Source organism: Cynocephalus volans, chromosome 2 (genome assembly GCF_027409185.1).
Source record: "Cynocephalus volans isolate mCynVol1 chromosome 2, mCynVol1.pri, whole genome shotgun sequence".
NCBI lineage: Eukaryota > Metazoa > Chordata > Mammalia > Dermoptera > Cynocephalidae > Cynocephalus > Cynocephalus volans.
This window is the reverse complement of record NC_084461.1, coordinates 68009167-68031079: the sequence shown is the minus strand read 5'-3', so window position 1 is coordinate 68031079 and position 21913 is coordinate 68009167. Positions and strand designations below refer to the sequence as shown.

The window sequence follows — 21913 nt, the reverse complement described above, 5'->3', positions numbered from 1 at the left end:
AGAAAATTAAGTGTATACAGAGAAATAACAGACAAATTGGGGAAAATGTTAACAACTGGGAAATCTGGGTAAAGGAGATGTTGTAGTTGTTTTGTAACTTTTCTGTACATTTAAAACTTTTAAAAAATGACTATAAATCACCCCTATAAAAGAAAGTGAAAATAAAACTCCAGACATTTATTTTTCAAAGAAAAGATAAAGCAAAGTTATTCAAAGCAAGGAAAAGGACAGACGATGTGAATTTAGGTCAAAAACTGTTAAACAAGACCAGGGATATCTTTTAGTAAACACATAGTTCTTAACGAAGATAAAATAAATATGAATATATACACCAAATAACATATCATGAACATTTAAAAAGCAAAAACTATAAAGGTAGAAGAAGAAACAGACAAAAATACTTTAATAGCTGGAAACTTTAACACTCTTAGTGTATAAAAGAACAAGTGGCCAAAAAACTAAAGATGACATGTATCTGTACACATGCAAAATGGCACACTTATGAGGTTATCATGATACCATTGTTTGTAATATAAAAGATTAGAAACATGCCAAATGTCCATCAACAAGGGGCTAGTTAAATAACTTACAGTACAGGGCCGGCCCATGGCTCACTCGGGAGAGTGCAGTGCTGATAACACCAAGGCCATGGGTTCGGATCTTATATAGGGATGGCCGGTTGGCTCACTGGCTGAGCATGGTGCTGACAACACCAAGCCAAGGGTTGAGATCACCTTACCGGTCATCTTTAAAAAAAAAAAAAAAAAAAAAAAAAACCTTACAGTACACATATAAATAGGATGAACCTGGAAAAGAAAAACTAGAAAGCCTATCCTGGAAAGAGCTCTAAGATATATTGCTAAGTAAAAAAAAAAAAAAAAGAAAAAGCAAAGCGCCAAACAGAAACAAACTATATAATAAGCTATCTTTTGTTTTAAAAAGGAGAAAATAAGAATCTATATTTATATTTACTCTTATACGCTAATGAAACTAGTAACTATGGTTATTGAAGAAACTAACAACTGTGGTTAGTAAGATTGAGCAGGAACACTGCATAGATGGGAGAGACTTTTCACAGTGTAACTTTGTTCTATTTGGTTTTTGAACTAATGTATTACTTATTTAAAAAATTAAGTTTAAAATACTTTTAAAAGTAAACAAAAAGTAAGGCACAAGAGACTTATAAAAAAGAACAATAAAACCATAAAAATACTACAAATAAAAAAGATGTAGTATAACAACTATTTACATAGCATTTACATTGTATTAAGTATAAGTAAACTAGCGCTCATTTAAAGAACACAGGAAAATATGTGTAGATTACATGCAAATACTATGCAATCTTATATAAGGGACTTGAACATCCCTGGATTTTGGTATCTAAGGGAAATCCTGGAGCCAATCCCCCATAGACACCAAGGAATGACTGTATGATGGGGGTCTTCAAAAAGTTCATCAAAAATGTGCATTATAAAAAAAATGCATGGATTTCAAAAATCTTTTGCACCAAAATAAACTCGTATGAACTGGTTATAACATGTCTGAACAAGAATTAGTTTGATGCACTAAAATGGATAAGACAGTTTGAAGAGAGCTCCTATCACAGCAGCATAAGTTCTGCTAAAATTGAAGCAAGAACAAATATCAAATTTATGGTGAAACTTGGGTGGAAGAATAATAAAATCACTGATCCTTTATGAAAAGTTGACAGGGACAATGCCTCAAAGAAATCAACAGTTTACAAATGAATAATTCATTTTAAGAAGGGACGATGACAAAGATGAAAGCTGCAGCAGCAGACCATCCACACCAATTTGCCAGGAAAAAATTAATCTTGTATGTGCCCTAATTGAAGGGGACTGACAGTTAATAGCAGAAACAAAAGCCAATACCACAGACATCTCAATTGGTTCATCTTACACAATTCTGACTGAAAAATTACAGTTGAGCAAACTTTCCCTTTGATGGATGCCAAATCTGATGTGCCTAGATCAGCTGCAGATAAGAGCAGAGCTTCCAATGGAAATTTTAAACAAGTGAGATCAAGATCCCAAAACATTTCTTCAAAGAATTTATTATGGATTGAATTGTGTCCCCCACAAAGTTTAAAGTTTAATGTGGCTTGGTCTCCACTGTCACAGTGTTAAGAGGGTGGGAAATCCTATTATGGTAATTGAAAGGTGGGGCCTTGGAGAGGTGACTGGATTGTGAGGACTGTACTCTTGTGAATGGACTTTTCCATTATTGGAATAATAGGAGTGGTTCAGGTAGCTTTAAGAAGAGAGCAAATGAGGAGGTTAGTCACACTCTCTGCTCCATCATTCTGCCATATGAGACCCTTGTATCACTGTCACCACCAATGTGGCCTTCACCAGATAGATGTGTTCCCTGGACTTTGGACTTCCCAGCCTCCAAAACTGTAAGCAACAAACTTAGTTTTCTTTCAAATTACCCAGTTCCAGGTATTTCTGTTATAAGCGACAGAATTATAACAAGAGATGAAAAGTGGCTTTACCACTATGATCCCAAAGACAAAGCACAACCAAAGCCATGGCTACCAAGAGGTAGAAGTGGTCCAGTCAGAGCAAAAGTGAACTGGTCAAGAACAAAGGACATGGCAACAGCTTTTGGGGATGCTCAAGGCATTTTACTTGTTGACTTTCTAGAGGGCCAAAGAACAATAACATCTGCTTATTATGAGAGTGGAGAAAGCCTAAGCTTTAGCAGAAAAACACCCAGGAAAGCTTCACCAGAGTCATTCTCCATCACAATAATGCTCTCACTCATTCTTCTCACCAAACAAGGGCAATTTTGCAAGTTTTGAAGGGAAATATTAGGCATCCACCTTATAGTCCTGATTTGGATTCTTCTGACTTCTTTTTGTTTCCTAATCTTAAAAAAATCTTTAAAGGGCACGCATTTTTCTTCAGTTAATAATGTAAAAAAGACTGTATTGACATGATTACAGTCCCAGGACCCTTAGCTTTTTAGGGATGGACTTAATGGCTAGTATCATTGCTTACAAAAGTATCTTAAACTTGATAGAGCCTATGTTGAGAAATAAAGCTTGTATTTCTTATTTTTATTTTTTAATTCCATTTTCCCAAACTTTTCAAAGTCCTCTCCTATGTTAATATTCAACAGAACTAGTAGTTTTACTCCAATATCTCAAGAAAGAAAAGCCCAGGACTAGATGGCTTCACTGGTGAATTCTACCAAACGTTTTAGAAAGAATGAACACAAATCCTTCTCAAACTCTTCCAAAAAAATTAAAGAGGAGGAACACTTCTAAACTCATTTTATGAGGCCAGCATTACCTTGGTACCAAAGCCAGACAAGGACACTACTAGAAAAGAAAATTAAGGGCAATATCCCTGATGAACATAAATGTAAAAAATCCTCAACAAAATACTAGCAGACTGATTTCAAAAACACATTGAAATGATCATACACCATGATCAAGTGGGTTTTATCCCTGGGATACAAGGATGGTTCAACATATGCAAATCAATAAATGTGATATACCACACTAACAGAATGAAGGATAAAAATCACATGATCATCCCAATAGCAGAAAAAGCATTTGACAAAATTCAACATCCATTCATGGTAAAAACTCAACAAATTAGGTAGAGAAGGAACATATCTTGACATAATAAAGGCCATCTATGATAAGACGATACATAACATCATACTCAATGGTGAAAAGCTGAAAGCATTTCTTCTAAGATCAGGAACAGACAAGGATGCCCACTCTTACCACTTCTATTCACCATAGTGTTGGAAATCCTAGCAAAATCAATTAGGAAATAAAAAGCATCCAAATTGGAAAAGAAGAAGCAAAATTGTCTGTGTTTGCAGATGACATAAGTTTATACCTAGAAAATCCTAATGACACCACCAAAAAACCGTTAGAATAAATGAATTCAGTAAAGTTGCAGGATACAAAACCAGCATATAAAAATCAGTTGCATTTCTATACACTAACAATAAACTAGCCAAAAAAGAAATTAAGAATCCCAATTACAACAGCATCAAAAGGAATAAAATACTTAATAAGTTTAACTACGGAGGTGAAAGACCTGTACACCGGGAACTATAAAACACTGAGGAATGAAATTGAAGATGACACAAATAAATGGAAAGCTATCCCATGTTCACGGGTTGGAAGAACTAATATTGTTAAAATGTCCATACTCCTCAGAGCAATCTACAGATTCAATGCAATCCCTATCAAAATTCGAATGGCATTTTTCATAGAAATAGAAAAAACTATCCTAAAATTCATATGAAACCACAAAAGTCCCAAATAGCCAAAGCAATCTTGAGCAAGAACAAAGCTGGTGGCTTCAAAATATATTATAAAACACAGCACGATACTGGCATAAAAACAAGCAAATAGACCAATGGAACAGATTAGGGAGCCCAGAATAAATCCACAAAATTATGGTCAATTGATCTTCAACAAGGACTCCAAGCACACAATGGGGAAAGGATAGTATCTTCAATAAATAGTTCTGGTAAAACTTCATATTCACATGCAGAAGAATAAAACTGAACCTTTTTCTTACGCCATATACAAAAATGAACTCAAAATGGATTAAAAACTCAAACATAATACCTGAAACTGTAAAACTACTAGAAGAAAACATACATCTGGGCAATGATTTTTTGGATATGACCCTATAAGCACAGGCAACAAAAGCAAAAATAAACAAGTTAGACTGTATCAAATTAAAAAGCTTCCACACAGCAAAGAAAACAATCAACAGAATGAAGAGATAATCTACAGAATGGGAGAAAATAATTGCAAACCATACATCTGATAAGGACTTCATACCCAAAACATGTAAGGAACTCAAAAACTCAATAGCAAAGATGCATAACCTGAATAAAAAATGGACAAAGGACTCGAAGAGACATTTCTCCAAAGAAGACATATCTATAAAAAGATGTTCAATATTACTAATCATGAGAGAAATGCAAATCAAAACCCCAATGAACTACAATCACACCTGTTAGGATGACTATTTTCAAAAACACAAAAGATAACAAGCGCTGGTGAGAATGCGGAGAAAAGGGAACCCTTGTACACCGTTGGTAGGAATGCAAATTGGTACAGCCATTATGGAAAAACAGTATGGAGGTTCCTAAAAAAATTAAAAATAGAACTACCATATTATTCAGCCATCCCACTTCTGGATATACATCCAAAGGAAATGAAATCATTGTCTCAAAGAGATAACTGCACTCCCATGCTCACTGTAGTATTATTCACAATAGCCATGTTATAGAAACAATCTAAGTGTGCACTGGCAGATGAATGGATAAAGAAAATTTGCATGTGTATATACATATGTGTGTTTATATGATTCAGCCTTTAAAAAAACAAATGGTAATCCTGCCATTTGCAATTAACCCAGAGGACATTATGCTAAGTGAAATAAGCCAATCACAGAAAGACAAATACTACATGATCTCACTCATGTGTGGAATCTAAAAAAGTCAGACTAAAAAAAGCAGATAGTAGAACTGTGATTGCCAGAGGCTGGAGGGTTGGGGACACACAGAGATGTTGGTTGAGGGTCGATGAAAGTTTCAGTTATGTAGGATCAATAATTTCTGGAGATTTAATGTACAGTATGGTGACTATAATAATACTGCATTGTACATTTGAAATTTGCTAAGAGAGTAGATCTTAAGTAAGACTTAAGTCTCACCAAACAAAAAAGGTAACTATGTGAGGTAATGAATGTGTCAATTAGCATGATTGTGTTAATCATTTCATAAAGTATACATATATCAAAACTTCACATTGTACACCTTAAATACATACAATTTTTATCTGTCAATTATGCCTCAATAAATCTGGGGGGATAAAAGAGAAAAGCATGTATGCAACTTCCAAGTCAGATCATTAAAGGAGAAGAGCATGATCTGAATTACAGATGCTCTTTGACTTACAATGGAGTTATACCTGATAAACCAATAAATTGAAAATATCTTAAGTCGAAAGTGCATTTGTAACTAATATTTTCAATTTACAACAGGTTTATCCAGACTTAGCCCCATCATAAGTTGAGGAGTGTACTAAATACATACTACCTCTGCACACATTATAAAGTCAAAAAATCTAGGTGAAACCACTATAAATCAGGGGACCATCTGTACCTCCCTTTTTCCCCTCCTTTTTTTCCCCCTCCCTGTACCTGGCCAGTATGGGGATCCGAACTCTTGACCTTGGTGATATAACATTGCTCTCTAAACAACTGAGCTAACTGGCCAGGCTTTCCCCTCCTTCCTACTAGATTAAACTCAGACTTGGCAGTCATCAATCTGACCATATAAATGAGATCAATATTCTAAAGACAGCAAAGCAACACAATAGAAAGGACTTGGTCCCTAATGCTATGAAGGCACCAGGACTGTTTGTGCTTTGCTAGGTATGTGAGAGAGAAATAGACTTGGTTAAGCTATTGTTAATTTAAGTTTCTGTAATAACAGCCAGGCTATATCCTAATATAATACATGAACTTACACAAATATCTATATATATGATTACAATATAATAAAGCTAGAAATTATCAACAAAGCTAAAATAAAAAAATTCTACCACTTATATGCCTAAAAAAAAAATTCTCATCAACAACTTTTGAGACAAAAGAGAAAAAGCCACAATTGCAGAAAAATTATAAATCAGCAATGATGAAAACCTACTGTAAGAACAATGATGGATAAGGAAAATTTGGTATATATAAACAATGGAGTACTACTCTGCCATAAAAAAAGAACGAAATGCTGTCACTTTCAGTGACATGCATGAACTTAGAGAAAATTATGTTAAGTGAAATAAGCCAGACACAGAAAGACAAATACAGATGTCCTCACTCATAAGTGAGAGCTAAAAAAATAAACAAATAAAAAAGAAAGATACAATAATCACAATAATTCATTGAACTTTCAATGCTGCCGTTATATCTTCTACTAGTTGTTTAACATACACAAAATATGCATATATAACATGCATAAACATATAGAAGACTCTTCAAAAAGTTTGTGGAAAAAAAGAATTAAAAGATAATTCAACAAGTCTTTCCATGAACTTTTGAAGTACCCTCATAATAGCCAGTGTATTGTTTAGAGTGTAGACTAAGCTGTTTTAACAGAGGAATTCCAAATTACAGTGACTCAATCGTGAGAAAAGCTTATATTTCTCCCTCAAAACAGTCCAGAGGCAGGAAAGAGGCTCTGCTCCGAAGCTCACTGAGAACCCTGTTTTTCTGCTAACCCTGAGAGTGTTCTCATCCACATAAGCAGAAGCTGACTCACACCATGTTCACATTCCAGCCCAACAATATTGAAAAAAAAAAAAAAAAAAAAAGTTGCAAACAAATGTGATGTGTGTGTCCCACTGTCCAAAACTTGGTCACGTAAGTATACCTAGTGAGTACAGTCTGGAAAATATGGTCTCTAGCTGGATGGCCGTGATTCCAACAAGAGCTTATGTGGGTCTCAATTGCTACTGGAAACATTTACAAGTAATCAGAAATGCACAATGGTTTTTATTACCTCTGCCTTCTGCCGTGGTGATAATGTAGTATATGGGTTTTTGTTGTTATTGTCCTCCATATGCTTTTTATGGTGTCTAGGAAAAGAAGTAAGATTTGGAACTAACCTACCATGCTCTAGCTTGAATGAAAGGTCATTATACATAAGAGTCAAATGAAGGTTGTGGGTGTGCTTGCTTGTTTAAGACAAAAAAATAAAATAAAATAAAGACTAACATCTTAGCAGAGCCCTTGTTTGAACAGGTATGCTGTTAAGAACTAGAACTTCACCATGGCTTTGACGGAAGGATGGATTCAACAACTGCTTAAAGAAAGAAGCAAAATGGGATTGGCAGTTCACTGTTTGCCAAGTTCCTTGACACAGAAATGTTGTCTGATGATGTCCTATTTCAATGGCTCTCTCCACATTATGAGATCCATTCATGCACTATTGCTTGACCCAAGATGAGGTTCTTCTTTAAAGGAGAGATACGGCTAAGTATCTTTTTGGGAGTGTTCTTTCTCTAGAAGCCACTCCTCTTTGCAATATGTTATTTATATTACTAACAACATTAGAGCATATCATAAGATGATTTATGCAGCACTTGACACCAGAGTAATCAAAACAACCTCTAAGACTCTTTGCTTAATGCTACCTTTTATAACTATTTTTGTATTTAAATATAAAACTACTACTCCAGAAGGTACTGGCTTCTAATGCCCTCTATAATTAAAGGGTGCCTGTATGCATTTGGTTTTTCCATTTAACAGATATTTACTCTAAGTCTCTATGATGTGCTAGGTACTGTTTTAAATGCTGAGGATTCATGGATGAACATGATAAACAAGGTTGCTGTCTTCATGCAATCTCATAAACATCATAAGAGATAATTATTATGAACAAAACTAAAATACCTAGGTTCACCATGAAGACAATACTAACCTTCAGTCTTTTAGAGTGTAACTGTATTATTTGAATTTTGATATCTGGGTCACTAATGTCAGCCTATGTACCTAGATATTTCAATGCACTTATCCTAATTAAAAAAAAAAATTTACTTTTCCTTCTTATTTCAAACAGTACAAGGGTATTTAAAAAAGTTCATGGAAAAATAGAATTAAAAGATAATACAAATTTTCCCATGAACTTTTTGAAGACTCCTCATATAAGCACCTTTATGTCTGTAAGATTGAAAAAAATATACATTTTGTAGTTTTTTCTATAGAATAATTAAAAATACAATCAAACAATACATAGGATGAATATGATTCTATAGGCCAATAAAATTACACAGTAAATGACTATCCTTAAAACATAGTAAGTAGATGTGTCAATTTTGTGCTGGGCTTTTATCCCGGTTACTATAAAAAAAAATCCATCTATAAACTATGAAATGTACAAAAATAAAAAACCTCAAGCCTTTGCTACTATTATAAAGTTAAATAAAAAGTATTATAATGCTAACTTAAGATAGGTACAGTATTAAAACACAACATATTTGTTTTTGTACATCAATAAGATGACATTGAAATGAATTCTATTGTTTTCCTAATAGCGGTGATCAGTGTTCAAAAGAACCACACATCCTCATCTAGTTCCTTTAGCATGTATTTAAGAGATGGACTGAATGAGAAGGGAGAATTGTCTGTATCACATCACTAAAATCAGGATTTCAGCTCCCCTCAGAGACCTCCAAGCTCTAGGCAATTTTGTTTATACACACAAACTAGATTAAAGCATTTTCATACATGGAAGTGATTAAATTTATAAGTACTTTTAAAGTAAGGATTGTGACAATATATGAATAAAAATGACATAATTAAAACAACATTTAGCTCATACACATGAACAAATAATGAAATAAAATAAACTTTATTATCTGGCATTCCATCTACTATAATACTCTTTCTTAATCGTGATTCATAAAGTATAGTGTTATAATAATTAATATTTCTGATAACCTAAATAAAACAAAACCCTGAAATGCTTTCTAAATTTAAAAAAAATGATTAAGGTGTGTTTATATGGCTATTTACATATTACTCTACATCAATATTATGAATATTGGTAATTCATGAGGAGATTATGGTATTAGAATTTATTATTTCAAAAATCCTTTTCCCCAACCATGTCAAACCTTGTCTTCATTGTGAAAATATGGGTCAATGAATTGTTACTTTTCTACTACTGTTATATAGATTCAAAATAAAGGGTGAAAATATTCCTAATCATATTCACTGTTCTTAAAAATATTTCTCAATATTTTAAAAATATATATTAAATAAATATATTTTAAAAATATTTCTCAAGTATATTTTGATACTTCATTATGAAAAAAAAAAAGCCTAGCTTTTAAAACAGTGTCAACTTCGCTTTATTAAAATTAAGAGAACTGTCTAAGTAGTTTATTTAAATAGATTTTTGTTATGGCCTACTTAAATATAAAAAACCATAGATAAAAATAAATTATTTCTGTATAAACCAATATTTTCCAAAGAAAGACCAAACTCCAGACATTTTATTTATTTATTTATTTTTTTTTAAAAAGATGACCGGTAAGGGGATCTCAACCCTTGACTTGGTGTTGTTAGCACCACACTCAGCCAGTGAGCCAACCGGCCATCCCTATATGGGATCCAAACCCGAGGCCTTGGTGTTATCAGCACCGCACTCTCCCGAGTGAGCCACGGGCCGGCCCCAAAACTCCAGACATTTAAGAACCATGTTATTTCTGCTTAATGGAAAAAAAAATATTTGAAAATTTCTTAGACTAACTTTGGCACATTGGACAGCCCAGGAAAGCCCAGTTAGCAGTTGATAGTTTTCATCATGCCCACAAAATATTCTATATTAATTCAGTTTTTACAAGACCTATCTGAATTATGTTTAAAAGACATTTCTGATTGAAATCTCTTGGGTTATCAGGTGCCTCTGTGAGCCGAAAGTTTCATCAGGAGTGAACATGACCATGTGGAAATCATTGTGACATTATTAAAAATAATTTACCTGAATGAAATCAGCCTTCACTGAATTTTCTCACAAATGTGGCCATAGTCTTAAGATACTTGTGCACATGATTTTTTGAGTACTACGTGTCCATGAAAATAGAGTCCATCTACATTGTAAATGTTTCTCAAAGGGGGATATGAGGATATATTCTCAAAGATTCTAGAGAATATATCCTCACTGATGAAAATTTAAAATTTTAATTAATTTAATGCTTTAATTTCAATAATAATCTCTGAAAAATGAATATAGTATGCTATTTGATTTCAGTGTACTTCTTCAACACTAACAAAAACAGACAAAACTAGAGGCAGAGTTAATAAACAATATGTTTGCAACAAGAGAATGTCTATTAGCCTCACAGGATACTGTAAGAATAAGGGTCTCCCTATAATCAATAAATCTCTTTTCTGCTTAAGTTAGGCAGGATTGGTTTCAGTTCTTTGTAACTAAGAATATGATGAGTATGGGTCTTGTACCACACAATGTTTCTCTTTAAGAATAATGCTAGCAGCCACTGACTCAACCTACTCTTAAGTTCGACTTATCTATAAATATTTTTATACATCCATTTTCCCCATGCAAATGGAATAATACTACACCTAGAATTCTGCACCTTAATTTATTCACTTGGAGATCATTCTATATAAAAACCTAGGTCTACTGCATTATCTATAAGTTATATAATATTCCATTGTATGGACATACCATAATTTATTCAGCTAGTTTCTGGTTGATATTTAGAATATTTCAAGTCTTTTACTACTACAATACTTCAAGAATATCCTTGTACCTATGTCTCTGTGTTTATGTGAACTTCTATCAGCTAGACAAGCCCTTAGTAGTGAAATTCATGAGTAGATGCCAAATTTCTCTCCAAGGAAATCAATGGCCAATTCACACTCCTGCCAATAATGTATGAATGTCTGCTTCCCCTACTGTCTCTAACAGTGAATTAACAAACTGGGCCTTTTTCTGGATGATTTGTAAAAGTTCTTTACTCGTTAGAATTCATCTGTCTGACATATAAGTGAGAATATTTTTACCAGAATCTTTCCATTTTTATATATTCAAATGTATCAAAATTTCCTTTTATAGTTCTGGGTTTTGTGCCTTTAGTACTAAGAAAGTTCTTTTCCATTGTGAAACTATATTAAAAAATCATCCCTTGTTTTCTCTTTATGCATTTACTGTTTGATACTCAAGTCTTTAATTCATCTGGAATTTATTTTGGAGGAAGGACTAAAGAAAGGTGTCAGCATTGTTTTCTCTACACAGTTAGCCCATTGTCTAAATACCAGTTTATTGAGCTTTTGCTCTGATGATCTGAAATGCCAGCTTCTTCTTATACTAAATTTCACAAGAGATTTGGGTTCATTTTTGTACTTTGCCTTCTGTTCTATTGAGTGGCCTATTAATAATATAGTACCACGTCTGTTTTAATATCTGTACCTTTACATTTGTCCAAGTAATTTTTCTTACATATTAAAATAATAAAATTTTTATATGAAAAAGATTTCTGAAGTTATGATGGAATTCAAAGAGAAACTATTTTATCCAGTCATAAATTTTTGTGAATGTATAACATAATGAAAAAGATGATAAACATTTACTGGGCACCTACCATGTACAACAACTTTTGTGAGCAATGGGGTGAAAGACAAGATGTTAAGTAAGTTTCATCAAGGAGCTTTCATCTAGTGAGGGAGTCTGTGTACTTACATAAACAGTTTTCATTCTCTTTCTGTCTCCATCTTTCTCTCACATAACGCTGTCTTCACATAATTAATTTCCATGCCCCTTCTATCTGTCTCTCACATATGCTCACATGCATGCAAAATATTGTTAAACTAATACATACCTGTTTGATTTCTCTAACAGCCACAGTAGCTGAGGACAAGACTGCCTGACTAATGCTGCTCTGACAGGGAATGTGACAGGCTGATTTAGTTCATTACATATATATTCCATCTCTTTCACCATTGTCCAGCTGTACCCTGAAATGAAATAAAAATTTAACTTTTCTGACTGGAATCCATTTGGATTCAGAGTGAATTAAAATACCACTTAATGCAAAAAGATATTTTGAGTGGAAAATGCAGATTAAAAAATCATGCAATAAGTAACCTACAGGAAATTTAACAAAAAATTAAAACATTAAAAAGGTTTAAGTACAGAAAAAACAAATTTGACACTAATTTTATATACTTTAAAGATTCTAAGGCTCTTCTCTTAAGTTCACCTCCATCATTAATCACTATAAACTTAGATTTTTCATTTGTGTTAATTAAGTTTCTTTTCTAAGAAAAGGTGTGGCTGCTAGGTATTTACTAGCTGTTTAAATAATAATTAACTTCAAATCAATTTTCTTTTTGGTTAATCCAAATTACTTATACATTTTACCTAAAGTAGAAACAGTGGTAAAATTGATTTTATATATGTGTTTTAAATCATGTTAAAACATTGTAGAAAATACACTTGCCTGTTTGTAAACAGTTTCAAAAAAAATTTATATTTTCAAAAGACCCTACACTCTATCAAAAGTAGGATATAAAAAGTATTGGTCAGTAAATGAACATTTTACAGAAATCCTAAGTGAATATGTTAGTTTAGCAGCTGAATTCTTGATGAAAAGAATGGAATGTTCTGCTTTCCTTTAAAATCTGGACAATTATATATTTTTTAATTAGAAAAAGGAGTGCTAGGGAGGGAGCATTCGGTAAAGGGACACAAAAATCAATCACATTGTGTATTGATAAAATAAAATTAAATTAAAAAAAGAAAAAGCAGTGCTAACAGAAGCTATACTCCTATGACTATAAACCTATAAACTTTTTTTTTAATTTGCAGCATAAGAAGTAAGAGAGGATAAAGCACATGTTGGTGATGAGAGAGGGCAATGGGGAAAAGCAGTCTGGAAACATGCAACACCAGCATGGCTTAAAGATCCAGACACGGTTTAACTCAGTTCGAGCCAAGGGTTAAGGCCAAAGTTAGACTAAACAGTGACTAAATGGAGTTTAAAATCAGTAAGGGAGGTACTAAATAGTTTCTAGTTTATCTTTTTAAAACATTTAAAATGACATGTTATATTTTTTAACAAAACTATTAAAAATTTAAATAATTAGAAAATTAAAACAGTTAAGGCTTATTATTTTTTTTCTCTCAATTATATCAATTACTGGTACAAGGTATCATAACCTAAATGTCACTACTCATTACTCTAACTTCATGTTGGATGTTAAAACTTTACATTGGAACACACAATGCAATTGAATAAAAAATGAATGCCCTGAACACAATAGGATACAGGTTAACATCTCCAAAGGCTCTAAATACCTTTCTTATTTATTATTTTTACCATGTGAAGAGATGTCCCAGAGCATTTGATTGCTTACTGGCTGTTTACCTGGAAATCACTACCAAAAGATGTGTGAAGAAATAGAGAGGTGAACCTAATGGTGTAGTAAGTTTCAACCAGGAAGAAGAAGCTGAACATCAGGCCCATCCATAGGAAGATATGAATGGAAAGGATCCAGCCTAGAGAAGTGTTTCATGGCTTTCCACTCCCCTGTCCAGCCAAAGAGAGTACAATGAAGGCACCAAGCTTCCAGCACTCTACATATGCAGCCCCTTCCAATGTCTAGGGAGCAGAACTTGTGCTCTGCAACCACACTCCCACGTCTGGCCTCACATCACTTGAAAAGCTTTTATTACCACTTCTTTATCCTTCATCTGACATAGCAAGTCTGCTCCAAGGTATGGCAAAAAGAAAAAAAAAAGAGCCTCGAATGTTTTATAAGTTCAAAGAGGCCAACTCAGAATTTGTTCAAAGTATGTAAAGAGGCAGCTCTGGTTATTCTGAACTTTGCAAATAAATATTTACCACAGAAGCTAGGTGACAGACATCACCAAAGAACGCAGTGTCTGTATGAAACAACAGAAAGAAGGATCATACACATACCTGTAGGGTCAGGCCTTTCTCTTCATTAAGATCTTAGATTTTGTGGGATGTTTTTTTGGCTTTGCATTAAAGATGTTATTTTTATAAGTGGAAGATATCTTAATTTGACCGATAAGAAATACATTATTAGAATTATCACCTTCATTGACTTTCTCAGGATGCCATTCTGTTGTCCAACCCAGGGAAAATGTCACATCTGGAAAGAAGGATGTCACGGTGTCTATAAATGGTTTTGCATCTACTACTTTGCTATTTCCGTTTGGACCAGGAAGAATATCAGCATTAATCCATACAGGACGATTCAGATGCCTCTTTACATTTTCCAAGAGCATCATGGATGGTTCTACAGCTGCAAGACTAAAAAGATAGTTTGTTGTCAATGAGACATATTCCTAAAGTAAAAGTAAAGAGTTCTTTTAGACTAGTGGTTCTAATGTCCTCAAATTGATAGTAAAAATATCATACAATAATGCCTGAGTTAAATAAAATCAAAAATCACACAGCACCAGAGGGAAAGCTAACATATGCCATATCACAAAATGTTGATTTATACTTATTATTCATGACGGTGGCTTAAAGGGTCTACAAATATATAAATAATGCCTTACTTATGGATAAAACAGAAGTTTGAAAACTCCAGGATTACTCAGTGTGAAAAAATTTAAGACACAAATACTCATCAGAAAATGCATAAATAAGATAACAAATGAAATATACTTATAGCCTGCAAATTCACATTTATGAAATACCTAAGTGTAACCAGGCACTGTATCTCTAATAAGGCTCAAGACCCTTGGGGTAAAAAAAAGCCTCTTTTCCTTCATGTACTCCTGGGTGAGTTTGGACACACAATCACATTTCTAAAAATAACCATAAAGTATAAAATTATAATACCTCCTTAAAGCTTTTATAAGTTCCTTCTTTTCTTTTATTGTTAAGCACCTTTCCTGGAAACCAGAAACAAGTATATTTTAGTTATTTTAAATTAAAAAGCAGCCTGACTCTTTTTACTTTCCTACATCTATTCTAGATGACAACCATAGACTTTGAAACAATAAGGTCTTAATCAGCCTACATAATTTTTACTTTTTATAAATACATACACAAACTTTACAGGAAAACTACACTACTTATAATTCTGACTATCTTATGACTCTTTAAGGCCTATGTTCATTTTAAGAAAATTAGCTTGGGGCCGAGCCCGTGGCGCACTTGGTAGAGTGCTGCGCTGGGAGCGCGGCAACGCTCCCGCTGCGGGTTCGGATCCTATATAAGAATGACTGGTGCACTCACTAGCTGAGTGCCGGTCACGAAAAAACAACAACAACAAAAAAAAAAAAAAAAAAAAAAAAAAAAAAAAAAATTAGCTTGTAGTGAGTACTGCGGTGGAAGGCTAAGACTCTTGGAGATGGATGTTAGAGGGGAGAACAGCAAACTCCTCACATTTCCATATCTCTTTTTAACGGACTGGAGTATTTCTATCTGTGCTTCCATACCCCTTCTCCCCACTCCTTCTGGGCCTCCTACTTTAAGGGGAGAAATTAATAATTTCATTATTTATTGGGTTTTGTTTACCAAGACCAGAGGAAACCAGGCTCTAGCATTTAGCCTCTAGGCTCTTCCACTCTGCACCCATGTGGTATGCTTCTTTCTCGTCACTCTTCTGCCCCTGAAATGGAGGCCCTAGATTTCACTAGATTAATAAGCCCTAAAACTGGACCTTGCAGACTCTAATTTAGATGCTGTCATTTCTCTGTTTTAAATGCTTCCTGCTTTGCACTGTATCAATGCCATGTTAAAACCACAATTCTGAGATCTGGCACTGCATCTCCTACAAAACTCCATTTTGGTAGCAAGCAACTTATACCTGTGACACCAAAGCTTGCTTAACTACAAGTCCCACAGCAGTAGCCAAGTCCCCATGAGGTTCTGCTCTTCATAGGTAGAGCAGGGGAAAACCTTGAACTAATCCATGCATGTCTGTCACCAACCTCCTCCCTTTTTCCAGAAAGGACTCTGATTTTTTAAGAAATGTGTTGTCCGTGGAGGTGGGTTAAACACTAATTTCCAGCTCACATTTCAAGAGGGAGTTTCTTAGGCTTTCTCAATTTAGTAAGCCGACATGGGGCTGTTTAACATTTGTTCTCCATCTGATAATATCCAGTCTCAAACAGCCTATTCTTTCTAAAACTGAAATTCCACCAGTATTTATTAAGTGCATGCAGAGTACTGTACAGTTAAACATAAGAAGCTATGACACAGAACATAACAAAGCAAAAATTTAATACATACTCCATTTTATATGTAAATATTTTAATTATCACTAATATAGACTAATGACACTTTCCATCACCAGAAATGTAAGAAAAACAAAACCTGTATTTAAAAAAAAAAATCCTTGCTAAGAAACTCAAAACTTATTGCTGTTTTAGTTCTTATTGTATGAAACTTGACAAACTAATGCTAAAATTCTTCTGGAAGAATAAATGTGGAAGTGAAGCTGCATCATTTCTTTTTTCTTTTTGTTATAATTCTGCCTTTTTCCTATTATTCTGAATGACCTGTTTCTGTTTCCATCTAGGGTCAACTCTATCATTTGCATACTATCTATTATTCTTTTTTGCCTACTAAAGAACTTTGTGCTTTTTCCTGCATTATTGTATTTTTCCTCCTTTACTGAATCATCCCTGTTAGCAACTACATATGCTATATCTTAAGTCTTTTAAAAAAATCCTTCCCTTATCTTCCAGGTAACTTCCTGTATCTCTGCTCCCTTTAACAACAAAACTTTCCCAAAGCATTGCTTATATTAACTGCCTCCAGTTCCTCTCCTCTCATTTTCTCTCTTTTTAAAAAAAAACTAATTATTATTTTACATTCTAAGATGCTGTTATGGAGCAGTTGGGGGGAAGGGAGAGAAGAGAAAGGGGTGAGAGATAGTGTGGGAGGAGGGGAAGGGCTTGGTCGAGGCCTGTGGCACCCCCCTCATCCCGGAAGGGGAGCCCAGAGCGGTTTCAGCAGAGGTTTGATGGTTGTCGCTGGGCTGGACATGGGTGTTCGGAGTGTGTGGCTGAGGCTGTCCCCCCACCCTGGCTTAGGATCCTCGGAGACTTCTGGTCCTTCTAGGTTTTGTACGTGTTCTTTGTGGTGCTAGACCTTTACTGGTTGATATCAGAACTTTGTCTCTGATCTGTGGGATTTTTATGTTTTCTTTCAGTTCTGTGTTGGATTGTTAGCTATCCTCACCACTTAAGCTCTGCACTGGAACTAATTTGTTGTCCTTTGCTTACTTCTAAAATGGGAACTTCCTGTGGGAACCAGCACTTGAGCCTGTGGTTGAGTTAAATCGCTGTTTTGCCACTGATTCCCTGGGAAGGCTTTTCATGCAGCTCAGATTTCAACTGCTGACCTTGTAAGTACTTCCAGGTCTTGTGAGGTCAAGTACACCTGGGTTGTATGGAAACTCTGGTCTGGGCCTGAGTCTTTTCAGCAAACTGCACCCCCTGCAGTTCTATATTCCTGATCAGTCTCCACTGACTGGTACTGTGCTGATTGGGGGGCAGATCAGCTGTCCATGTTATGCCCTGACATTCCCCTGGCAGGCCATCTCCCCCCACCCTCCAAACACTTCCCATGGGGTGGGCCATGCACTGGTCACTTGCAATGACTTGCTGGCCTCTGAGTGGCTCCTTTTATCCATGTCTGTGGCCCCTCGCTCCTATGTGGGTCCACGGGAACACTGTTAGTGGTCTTGCTGGCCTGGGGGCCACCAAGGTCCTCTTCTCCCTTGCAGTTCCAAGCAACTTCATAGAAGGGCACAGCTGTGGCTTTTGCCAGCTCTTGCTCCATATGCTCACCAGGGCCAGCCCTGAAGTGGCTGGGGCTCAAAATGGTGGAAGCAATCAATCCTTTCTTTCTCTCATTGTAGCTTCTCCTGCCTTTATGAACCCCACAGGTCTCTCTTCCTCTTCCCCTGAGCTCTAGCAGCCCCAGCTTGGCAGTTGTTACTTTTTAATAGTTGTAAATTGGTTGATTGTGGGAGAGGGTGACACTGGGTACCATCGACTCTGCCATCTTGATTGGAAGACTCTCCTCTCATTTTCTCTTGAACCCACTTCATTCAAGGCTTTCTTTGCCACAGCTATCATGAAATAGCTCTTGCAAGGACATCAGTGACCTCCATGTTGTTAAATCCAGGGGTCACTTTTCTTCTTCCTCAACCTCAGTTTTTTTCTTGATTATTCCCATGTTCTTTAAACATTTTCTTCACCTTGAGTCCAAAGGATATTACATTTCTCTGGTTTTCCTTCTACCTCACTGACTGCTTCTTCTCAGCCTTCTTTGCAAGTTCCTTCTCATCTCCTTGACCTCTAAATGCTGAAGTACTCAAGGACTCAGTCCTTGGATATCTTCCCTGTCATACCCATACTCACTCTCTAGTGGACATCATCTATAATCTGACTCCCAAATTTATATCTCTAACTTGGACTCCTTTCCTGAACTCCAGACTCACATCTGTTTTAATATCTCCAATTGGATTTTTTTCTTTTATTTTTAATATGTATATTCAAAATGTGTTTATTGAAGTATCATTTTTGAAAGGAGGAAAAAAAACAAAACTGAGGATGAATTTTCCCAAATAGCAAAATAGAATGTGTGCTATAAGGAATAAAATACACGTTCCTAGTCTGGAAGACTTAATAGTGTACATATTGCAAAATGACATATCCTTCCAAATTAATGTATAAATTCCATGTAATTTCAGTTAAAAATATCAGTGGTCAATATTATCAATTCTTACATGTATTAGAAGTAAGTTTCTTATAAAGAACTGCCAAAAGGATCATTTGAAGGAGGAAGTCCTGATCAGAATACTACCTAAAATAGTTCTGTGGTAGTATTTATTTAAATCCCTAGGAAAGAATATAAACTTAGTTACTATAGAACAGATATTTTTCCTAAAAAGTTACTTGTAAATCAAACTTCCAAATATCTTATCCTATAGAAGATCTAAAACTGTAGATTACCATTCATTCAAGATCAAATGCTTAATTTTATGGTACAGAGAATGCTGGACTGGCTCCAGGAGACTTAGGATCTGGTCCTAGCTTGGCCATCAAAGCTTATCTTAGCTTTTATCTTTAGGTAAATCACTTAATCTTTCTGGGGCTAAGTTTCTTTGTCAATAAAGTGAAGTTTAACCATTCATCACTTGGAAAGCTTTATGATCTTAAGATATTTCTTTAATTCACAAGTCTTTGTCCACCCAAACTCCTATACATCAAGTTTCTGTATCTCTATTAATTCGCCAATGTTACAATGAGATTTACTGGTTTATTTTGTCCCATAACAAAAGGTCAGAGTCATCTTAATAATCCGAAAAGATTTTCCAAATCTTTATTAATTTCTGAGAGAAAACTGGCAATTTTTATTTATTTATTTATTTTTGGTGGCTGGCTGGTACGGGCATCCAACCCCGGACCTTGGTGTTATCAGTACCACACTCTAACCAACTGAGCTAACCGGCCAGCCCAATTTCTTGAGAGAATTCAACTTAAAAATATTATTAAGAGATTGAGGTAGGTTTATGACCAATCCTAGATTTCAACAGCATCTGCCATGGGGCTATGGTGAACATTTGTGGTGTTACAGTATATTCCTTGCTTTATCTGTGATTTTTATACTGCCAAAATACTATAAAAGTAAAATTTCCTGTGATGGTGATAGGGAATGAAAATGACATTTAATCTTGCTGTCTATTATCAATGCCTCCAAGATACTATTTTTAAGGAACACTTTATTTATCGAAGAATTCTAAATAATTGCCTTTACAAATACAATAACATAAATTAAAATGGATATGCATTAACTACCTCAACAAATTCTCCCAGCTTTTTCCTGAATTACTTAACAAAAATAGCATCTTAAATTTGCCATTCTGTTATCACAATGGCCACTTATAAATTATTTTATAAAAATTAATTTAAATTTAGTCTCAAAGGGCCTCTAAGAAACAATTTTAGCACTCCACTCAGTGGGTCTTAGGTCCATTCCTGAAATATATTGGAGTCTACAATTCAATTTTCAGTTTGAAAAAAGTACAAAAATAGGTAGTCAGGCAGGGATATATGCGGCCATTCATTTTTTTCTGTTTATTCTATAACAACCAGAAATTAAACATGTTTGTACAAATACCTCTTGAAATCCAGCTTGATGCCTTTGTTGCTTTTGATAACTTCAGCCAGCCACTCCTGCAGAGTGTTATCACTGTTTGTTTCAGGAGGATGGGCCATGATTGGCTGGCTGTATTCTGAACCATCACTTGGAAGGAGGACATCAGCCTCTAACATGTGAGCAGTACCTGTCCAAATAAAAGAACTTAAGTTAACGCTGATAAAAGGGGGCAGAACTGCAGGAAATGCCAAATCCAGTGTCCTTTTGAGGAAGACAGAAGGACGGAAAGAAAACTAACACTTACTGAGTAACTACCTTATGCCAGGTACTGTACTTATATGTTGCCCTTATTTTTTACAAATGAGCAAACAAGTGTCAAGAAGCTAAATGACTTTCCATAAGTCACATACGTCTTAAGCTGCTGTCATACTATGAATTTCTTCCCAGTGCCTAGCAAAGTGAGTATATAAAAGGAGGCTTAATCAGTATTTGTTGAAGCTTTTTGGGAATAAAATAATACTTTTATCTTTTCACTCCTCACATCAGAAACTATGGATATTTATTGCTCATGCTACATTAAAAATTCAATTCTTTGAAGCTTAGCTACTGTTTAAAAGCATGCATCCTTTAAACAGGTAGTAAGCTTCACTAGTCACCTAGTGTAAATGTGTTTATTAGCAGGCTGTGGTAGACTGACTCCAAAGATGGCTGCCAATAATACTTCTCTTCCCATCTCTTTTGCCTCCTTTTGAGCTAAACTGGTCTCGTGGCTTGCTTTGACCAACAGAAGGTAGTGGAAATAAAACTGTCTGTTCTAGGCCTAGCCCTTAGAATACCTGGCAGCGTCTGCTTTCATTCTCTTAAAATCCAGCTACCATGTAAAAAAAGTTCAGGAGAGATTACTGAAGATAGAGAGAACGTGCAGAGAGAGAGAAGCCACATGGAGGAAAATGAAGACTTTCTACCTGACAGAGAGCATTAAGGCCTCTGATATGTGAGTGAGGTCATTTTAGAATTTCCAGGCCCCACTCAGTTCCCAGCTGAATGCGGCTACATGGATGTCTAGGCTATACCACATACAACATAAGAACCACCCAGCTAAACAGCAAAATCAAAAGAAATAATAAACCACTGTTATTTTAAGTCACTAAGTTTTGGGTAGCTTATTGCACAACAATAGACAAACAGAAATAGGTACCTGGAAGCAGGGTGTTGTCATAA

General features: G+C 35.0%; 1 protein-coding gene across 1 annotated transcript in view; it reads right to left on the bottom strand.

Annotated features, from left to right (window-relative positions):
* FAM151B (family with sequence similarity 151 member B) overlaps positions 1-21913 on the bottom strand; it is a 39179-nt gene that overhangs the window by 3548 nt on the left and 13718 nt on the right. The window contains exons 3-5 of the mRNA XM_063087105.1: positions 20714-20879; positions 14658-14875; positions 12416-12551 (exon numbers count right to left, since the gene is read on the bottom strand). Of these exons, the coding sequence (XP_062943175.1) occupies positions 12416-12551; positions 14658-14875; positions 20714-20879 (520 nt within the window). The remainder of the gene's footprint in view (positions 1-12415; positions 12552-14657; positions 14876-20713; positions 20880-21913) is intronic.